Raw genomic sequence first — 8,880 nt, 5'->3', positions numbered from 1 at the left:
TGGGTGGCTAGCTGGCTGGCGTGGAGGGAAAGGGGAGCCGCCCTTAGGGGAACTCCCCAGCAGGCAAATCTCCCAGCGCTTGCCTGGCCCCTGGCTGCCTCTGGATTCACGCATATGCCATCTGTGGCCTCTGTATCGCTTCACATCGTAGATTTTTCAGACTTTGGTCCATCACATGCTGGGCTGATGAATGTTGGGATGCAGACCTTGGCTCCCCGTGGCTGCACCTGTTGCACATCCCCAAGAAGCCTCCTCTGTCTTCGGGCAAGGACTGTGGCCTGTGGGCTGTGAACTGAGGACTTTGGCCTGTGGGCACTGGTGGAGCTGCAGAAGCCAGCTCCCAGGGTCCCTGCTCTGGCAGAACTGAAGTTTCTGGGTCCCCAGGAGCTGCTGCTGGTGTGTCTCAGCCACACCCCATTCTAACCGTGTCCTCAGGCGCAGGCAAAGGGCGGGATCAGCAGGTACCTGCTATCTGCTTCTCCTGTATGCTTCCCAGACAGGCAAACAGAGGGACCCTGCCTCTCCTTCACTCCCAGGAGGGTAGGCGCTGGCACTGGGGTAGCTCAGGGGGTGGCCCCTGGACCTGTAACCTGGCTCAGGAAGGGGTGAAGTAGATGTAGGAGACTTCTAAGAGAGCCAGTCTTTGTATCTGGGGTAGGGGTTTACCCTGGCTGGGCGGTACAGAGGCAGCAGTTGGGGCCTCCCGGCAGTAGGGCAAAGTCCACAGTGGACAGCCAGGAAACAGACAAAAGCTCAGGGGCCCCAGGGTGGTGGCCTGGCTGGTGTAGGGGTGCAGGTGGGGCTTGATACTGAGCTAGTGTGCAATGGGGGAAATCCAGAGGCAGATGGGAGGGAGACCAGCAGGGGCCCCTGACCCAACTGGGCTAGGGTGCACCGGAAGTGGGGCTGAGAGCGGAAGCCGTGAGGACTGTCAGCAGATGATGCCTGCAGAGCTGGGAGGGGCGTTGAGGCAAGGCACTGAGCCTGCAGTGGCTGGGCGGGTGTGAAGGACATTGGCCCGTCCAGGTGGATAGTGAGGCTTCCGGGTCCTGGAGTAGGGAGTGAAAGAGAAGAGGGCAGGCAGCAGGTCACCATGGAAGGTGTCTGGAGAGGGACGGTGGTGATGTGAGCCCCATACAAGGGAAGACTGAGCATGGTACCCCAGTTCCCAGATTTGGGGGTACAGATGTGGATTGGAGGGCGTGCCTTTTGTGTTCGTGTGGTCTCCAGGCCTGGGAAGATCCCACCTGAGCAGAGAAGTGGCCCTGAGGGTTTAGGTGCCCTGTCCTGGACCCTCCTGCCCATCATTACTGCCTGCTCCATCCCTCCAGGTGACCATGGCCTTGCTGGGCAAGCGCTGTGACATCCCCACCAACGGCTGCGGGCCCGACCGCTGGAACGCCGCCTTCGCCCGCAAAGACGAGATCATCACAAGCCTGGTTTCCGCCTTAGACTCCATGGTGAGCCCCCGCACTTACTGAGAGAGGGGAGGGAGGGAGAGGGAGGGCCCCCTGCTGGCCTCCGCCCCTTTCTCTGACCTCAGCCCCACCCCCACCACGCAATGCCTAGGATCACCACCTACCCCTGGCCACCAGCACTCATCCAGTCCCCTCTTTATTTCTTTGCTGCCCCTAGCCTGGGCTGCAGCTTCCCGACCAGCAGGTGACTCAAGGCAGTGATTCTGAACAAGCTTCTATCTCTTGTCACCCCCATCTTGGGGCTAGGGGAGAGAACTGGGCATCCACTGCCCACAGCCCTGTTGCCTACCGTGACATCTGAAGCAGTTTATCCCAAGGGAGGATAATAAGCGCATCTCATTCCTTCCCACCCACTGCCCGCTTCCCAAGGGAGAGTTCTATGATGGGGAGGAGGTGGGCGTGAGAGCATCTACTTGTCACCCCTTAGCTGCACGCTTGCTGGTGAGGGCGGGCACGTGGAAGGTATTACATCGGCCAAAAGTCACACAGCATCAGCCGACGAACTCCCAGCAGTAGCGTCTGTATTTTCCTGAGTGGGGGGCTGGCACCAAAGACCTTCTTCTAAGTTGTTTCTGCTGTGGGCAATGGCCTTGGCACCTGCTGGCTCTGGCCGTGACCCCTCTGTCCCAAGTCCCACAGCCCTGTTGGCTGTTGAAGGTAGAGGTGGACCAATTCGGACCCTGAGAAGGAAAATGGAGGGGCATCAAGTTTGTTCAGTTGCAGGATCCTTGACCCCAGTGCTTGGTGGGCAGAGGCAAGCATGGCCAGTTCCCCTAGAGGGACAGGTGTTGGGCACAGCAGCTAGTACGCTGTCAGGACCCCTGCAGACCGTTTCCAAGGGTTGGGGTTCAAGTTCCTGCGCTGCTGCTGGCTCCAAGGAAGACAGCAGGTTGTACATCAAATGCTTGGATCCCTGCTACTCACATGGGAAACCTGAATGACGTGCTGACCCCTCGGCATTTGGGGGCATGAACTTGCAAATGGGAGCACTCTCTCTCTCTAACTAGCTAATTAACTACAAGAAAAAAATAGTCATAAGTTGTTTTTTAAAAAGATTTATTTATTTGTATCGGGAAAACAGACTTACAAAGAGGAGAGACAAAGATCTTCCATCAGCTAGTTCACTCCGCAAGTGGCCACGAACAGCCCGGAGCCGATCCAAAATCAGAAACTTCTTCCGGGTCTCCCACATGGGTGCAGGGTCCCAAGGCTTTGGACCGTCCTCAAGTGCTTTCCCACAGGCCACAGGCAAGGAGCTGGATGGGCAATAGAACAGCTGGGACATGAACTGGCACCCATGTGGACTCCTGGTGCTTGCCAGGGAGGGGAACAGGTGGGGGAGAATAGCCAATTGAGCCATCACACCAGGCCCTGAGGCCAGGTTTTTTGGGTGGTCTGTGGGGGACGAGGGGACTGCACTGTGATGCATTCATTGTCCCACCTCCATCTCAGGCCGTGTCTCCTGTGTGCCTGTGGGACGTGCCATGGCCTGTGTCTGTGGCAGGGAAGCAGGAGCCCACGCCCACACCAACGCCCGGGCTGCCTCTGCTGCCAAGCAGGGACCCCCGCAGCACATGCTCTGTGTAATTTACTGCCCTTGGAAATGACCTCATCTCGCGTTGCACATTTGATGAATGGTCCCCAGTGTTAGCGCAAGGAAAGAACATAACAGCAGGGGTTTCTGCTTTCCCCTTAGAGAGCAGGGAATGGATGTATAGAAGAACCCTGGAGGGCAGGCCTGCTGCTGGTCCCATGCCCCTCGCCGGAGCCCCTCCTGGAGGGGCTCGAACGAAAGGCAGGACTCTGGTCCAGAGAGGTTGAGGAACCTGTCCTAGGTCACACAGCAGAGAGTACCCCTCAATTGAAAACAAAAAAAAAACAGTGTTGTAGGGGCAACCATCAGGCACAGCAGTTAAATCGCTGAAGCCGAGACTGCTGGCTCGCCTCAGCTCCTTGTCACCAAGCGGGATGTAGCTCTTAGTCTGTATAAACACTTGCCCATTGGATAGTTTAAAGTACTGGATCCTTAGACTAATTGGCCTCCAAGAAATGTTACCAGGTCCATCAGAGAGCACATCAGATGTGGCTAGGTGAAGATTTAGACAGAGATACAGTGACATGGTTATAAATCTTATTGTTTCTCCTAATGGCGCCCTTCCCCTTTATCCTCAGATTAGCACTCTGCTATAAAGTTTCCCTGACAGCCCAGGCCAAAAACATGGGTCTTTTACAACCCCAGGGGGAGAAAGAGTGCTCTGCCTTGAGAAGACAAGAATCCCTGACAATTCCCCCTTGGTCACGTGGCACCTGTGCTCGCTCACTTGATTGGATGGTTTTTCATGCCAGTGTGAGTTTAAAAGCCCCTAACGGCGACCTGTCAGAGCTGCTCCCCTCTTCTTCTTGTGGTGGCACAAGACAGTCCGCCAGCAGGTGAACGAAGATTCCTGAGCTTCTAAGAGTCTGCCTCTGACTCATTTTTGGAATGAAACTGGGCAGCGCGCAGTATACCCTCTGCAGTTCAAATGAAATGAGAAGCAATGAATACAATGCAAATGAAGAATCAGCACAGAGCAGGTGTAAAGTGCATGCCAGGGGTTCCTGATGTGGCAGGTCCTGGCTTGCAGTTTTGGGGACTGAGGTTGCAAGGACCCCTGCTGTGTGGTACAGCTGCTGATCTCATTTTCGGGGGCCAGGAACGTAGCCGGCTTGCTGATCGACCGCATCAGAACCAGCTTGTTGGTTAACCACATTCAGGACCGGCTTATCCATCAACCACATTGGACCCAGCTAACTGGTCAACCACGTCATAACCAGCTTGCTGGCCAGTGTTCTGGACATGACTGGGGCTGGGGCCAGGGCAGGAGGTGTTTGTCCTCCTCCAATACCCTGTGGCCAATCTCTGGGGTGCAGTCATTCATTCATTCCTGCTGCAGGTTCTGAAAGTGAGGGGGTAGGATCCCTGGCAGCCAGGAGCACCTGACTCACCCCCCACACCCCCACCTCCATAGCTGTCTCTGGAGGTGTTGGAGAGCGGGCACCTCCTGCTCGTGCGCCTCCCTGAGCCCTCTCCCCTCCCCGCTCGTCGCAGTGCTCGGCGCTGTCCAAGCTGAACGCGGAGGTGGCGTGCGTGGCTGTGCATGACGAGAGCGCCTTCGTGGTGGGCACCGAGAAGGGCCGGCTGTTCCTCAGTGCGCGGAAGGAGCTGCAGGCCGACTTCCTCAGGTTCTGCCGTGAGTACCCCCGGGGCTCCCCTTGACAGGGGGCTCCCCCAAGCGTGACATCAAAGGGCAGTGGAAGCAGCCACAGCTGGGGATCCAATTCTGCACCAGCTCCCCACTGGCCACCTCCACCCTGGCCAGTATACACACGAGCCGACACCCTCCTCCCCCATCCCACCCCAAGCCTAGGGTAGAGCCAGCTCCTTCTGTGTACCCATTTACAGACAGGTACATTGAGACCTAGGCTTACTGTCTACCTTATCCTGTAGACTGGTGGCAGGTTCTCATAGACTGAGACCAAACACACCAGCCCGTTCAGCTGAGATTCCCTGGGTAGAGTGCCTGCTGCACACAGCACCATTCCAGGGTGAACTTGCTGGTGTCTTGGAGCTGCCCCTCCCAGAGGCTCTGGGAACAGAGTGACAGGCTCACATCCAAAGCCAAGTGCATTCAGGCAGAAGGGGCTAGGTGCTCACACCTGTGCTGGTGCTTGCTCATTTTCCCAGCAGCCTACTGGTTGATGGATAAGAAACTGAGTCCTGCCCCCAAGGCCATAGCCACGCCCACCCCAAGGCCATAGCCATGCCACACCCCACACACATGAGGCAGACGTGCAGGCTCTATGGGTCTCAAACCTGCTCTCTTTCTGCTGCCCCCTTCTTCCAGATCAGGAAGGTATGAGGGAGGCACCCCAGGGCTGGTGGTGGACCAGGGGTGGATCTGCAGCCCCCGGCCCCACCTCCACTATGTTTCCCCTGGCCTGCGTCTGCCCTGCCCACCTTGTCCCAGCTCCTCCTCTGGCAGGCAGGCCAGCCAGGGTTCCACCTGCCCTGTGGTACCCATCACCCATCTCGCCTGCCCTGAGGTTGCATCTCACGTCGTGTACCAGCGCCACCCTGTGGGAGATGAGCGTCACCTACATGTGAAGCTCCTGTGGTCTGGATTCTGGGGATGGGGACAGCAGGAAAGCTCACCCACAGCTTAGGGCTCTAAATCTGTAGGTTCGCCCGAGATCAGGAGAGACAGGGGGCTCTGTACCTGCCAGCGCTGCTGCCTGCCACAGGTGGAGCCACTCCCAGTTGCTCCCAAATCGAAAGCGTCTTGAGTACTGGAAGCATGCCCCAAAGTGGAGAGTTCCACACGTGAAACCTTGTTTGCTTAAAAATCAATGGGGCCAGATCTGGCACAATAGCCTAGTGGCGAAATCCTTGCCTTATGTGCACCCGGATCCCATATGGGGCCAGTTCTAATCCCGGCAGCCCCACTTCCCATCCAGCTCCCTGCTTGTGGCCTGGGAAAGCCGTCGAGGACGGCCCAAAGCCTTGGGACCCTACACTTGCACAGGAGACCCAGAAGAAGCTCCTGGCTCCTGGCTTTGGATCAGCGCACCTCCGGCCATCCGCTTGGGGAGTAAATCAACGGATGGATCTTCCTCTCTCTTTACTCCTCTCTGTACATCCAACTTTCCAATAAAAATAAATAAATCTTTTTTAAAAAATCTGATGATCTGACTTTCAAATTAAAAAAAAAAAAAAATCAGTGGGGCCAGGAGGTTAGCCCAGCGGTTATAACACCTGCATGCGTGGTAGCCTGTGGCTCAGGTAGCTGGGTCCCTGCCACCCACCTGGGAGACCTGGGGTGAGTTCCTGGCTCCTGGTGGCCTCAGTTCCAGTTGGGGCCATCGCTAGCATTTGGTGAATGAATGAGCAGATCGCAGTTCTGTGTGAGTCTGTGTGTGTGTTCTCTGTCTCTCAAATACACGTTTTAAAAGTAGTATATGGACTTATTTTCAGGCAGTGTGCATTCGCTTTTTACAAGATTTTATTTATTTGAAAGGTAATGTTAGAAAGAGAGATCATCCATCCACTGGACCACTCCCCAAATGCCCAGCCTGGGCCCAGCAGAAGCCAAGAGCCAAGAACTCCATCCTGGTCTCCCACATGGATGCAGGGGCCCCAGCGCTTGAACCATTCTCCAGTGTTTTCCCAGACACATTTAGGGGATTCTGGATTGGAATGGAACAGCCAGGAACCAGTGCCAAATATGGGTTGCTGGCATCACAGGCAGAGGCTTAACTTGCTGCCCCACCACACAGGCCACAAAACAAATGAATTTTGTTTTTTTCTGCGGGAGTTCTCATCCTGTATTTGCAAGTATTCTGAAATCTGAAAACTGCAAAATCTGAAAGCACTTATGGTCCCCAGTGTGCCAGGTCCATGTTACTGAGCCTGAACCCGGGAGGCTTGCACCTGCTCGTCTGTTGGAAGGAGAGAGCTGGGTTGTGCTGGAGGAGTAAATCGGCCTTGCATGGCGTGCACTTGGCACAGTGCCTGATGCCCAGTCCCACCCACTGGACACCAGTTGCTGTCACTATTACTAGTAAGAGTAGCTGCATTCCACCCCTGGGTCTGGTCTCAAGGGCCCACGGTTCAGGGCTGGGCATACCCCACACTCCCTGAAACTGGGCGTGCCATCGGTGGAGCACAGCTGTTTCCCCAGCCAGGCCCCATCCGGCTCAGCCTTCTGGAGCCTGAATCCCCTCCAGGGTCAGGGCCGGGGGCTGCATTGAGACAGGCTGAGTGTGGCAGGTTCTGGCTGCCAGTGAGCCAGGCTGTGGCCTGGGGCATGTGCACCTGGCTTTTTAGAGCCATCAAGAGCCGCTATTTATAGGGGCGGGGCTGGGTTATTTCAAGCTCTCCCAATTCTAGAATAAACAGAGTCCCATCCCAGGGTCCCTAGCGTGACCTAACCTGGTATAAGCCTCACTTTAGAGGCCCCGCAGCCACCTGGTTTAGGTCTCCATTATTGCTCCCCTTGGACAGAGCAGACACCTGGGGCCTGGGTGGATTGAGATGGCGAGGGTGAGTGTCAGGGCACAGAAGGAGACGGATGGGACATCTGGCCGCAGTTCTATGCAGGTCCTGCTGGTCTCCTGTGAACACTCCAGACCCGGGACCCAGGCAGTTAGAAAGGGGCTCGCCCAAAGTCACAGGACAAGGCAGAGGTGACCAGGGCGGAGCCCCAGGCCCTGGGTTAGGGCACCAGGACCTCCACAGCGCCAGCCCCAGCCCTCAGAGGGGCATCCAACCTCCTTGATGCTCCAATGTCATTCATTCAGTTCCTTGCCAGCTAAGTTGGCTTCCAGGCCTTGGAGGTGGGGTGGGGGGGGTCCCACACAGCAGTGAGGTGTGAAGCAGGTACTCACGTCCTCCCCTGCCTGCCCTGTTCCCCATAGGAGGACCCCCATGGAAGGATCTGGAGGTGGAGCACCCCAAGAAGGTGCAGCGGGGCGAGGGCGGTGGCCGGAGCATCCCGCGGTCCTCCCTGGAGCACGGCTCGGACGTGTACCTGCTGCGCAAGATGGTAGAGGAAGTCTTTGATGTTCTTTATAGTAAGACCCTTCCTGATTCCATTCGGGGCCCCCGGGGTGGGTGGGAGCCTCAGATCCCGCCTAGTGGAGGTGGCACCCCCCCCCCAACTTACACATGCCTTGGGGGTGCCACCAACCTGCCTGCTCATCCCTGCTGTCCCCTTGCCCTGACTCAGGTCACGGCCACCTCCACCTGAAGAAATGACCCCAAAGCACAAGTGTGACCTGCCATGCCCTACCCCTTCACCCCTGCCATGGGGTCACTACCTGGTCTCCACTGACCCTCATCCTCCTATGACCCGTTTTTGGGGGACTGCCTTTCTCTTCTGGCAGCTGTGCCAAGCTCTGAGATTCAGCTGCAGGAAGCCCCTTGCTCACCCCCACCGCGTTAGGGCCCCCTTGGCTGGCCCAGCCAGTCTGTGGTCCCAGCAGGTGCTCAAACCACTGTTGTTGACAACCCTTGTGGATGGCAGCCCTGGTCTGCCCTGGCAAGCATCAGGTAGTAGATAGTCACAGGCCTCTACCACCCCCAACCCCACGCTGCAGTGGCCTCTGCACTGCCCTGGTAACCTTGGACCAGGTTCCCCAGAGGGCCCCACCTTGTGTGTGTGACCTGCCCTGTGGCTCCTGCAGTGTTAGCCTATCTAGGCAGAAAGGCCCTCAGTATGCATGTCAGATGGAGCAGGTGGAGGAGGAGCAAGGGGCTGGGGATATTCCAGAGGCCCCCACTTGCTTGCCCTGCCCAGTGCTTCTTTGCTGCCTCGTAGGGGTCTGGTCATGACAGGGCCTCTTACTGATTCTTGGTGGGGGCCAC

General features: G+C 57.0%; 1 protein-coding gene across 3 annotated transcripts in view; it reads left to right on the top strand.

The window, feature by feature from the left end:
• Nucleotides 1-1,337: 1,337 nt before the first annotated feature.
• Nucleotides 1,338-8,880, top strand: part of GTF2I (general transcription factor IIi) — a 145,214-nt gene continuing 137,671 nt past the window's right edge. For all 3 annotated transcript variants that reach the window (XM_040972787.1, XM_040972794.1, XM_040972793.1), the window contains exons 1-3: nt 1,338-1,460; nt 4,567-4,708; nt 7,932-8,087. In XM_040972787.1, coding sequence (XP_040828721.1) covers nt 1,338-1,460; nt 4,567-4,708; nt 7,932-8,087 — 421 coding nt within the window. The remainder of the gene's footprint in view (nt 1,461-4,566; nt 4,709-7,931; nt 8,088-8,880) is intronic.

This window comes from Ochotona curzoniae, unplaced genomic scaffold, assembly GCF_017591425.1.
Source record: "Ochotona curzoniae isolate NIBS_2020 unplaced genomic scaffold, NIBS_Ocur_1.0 contig_2321, whole genome shotgun sequence".
NCBI lineage: Eukaryota > Metazoa > Chordata > Mammalia > Lagomorpha > Ochotonidae > Ochotona > Ochotona curzoniae.
This window is presented reverse-complemented; position numbering and strand designations above follow the sequence as displayed.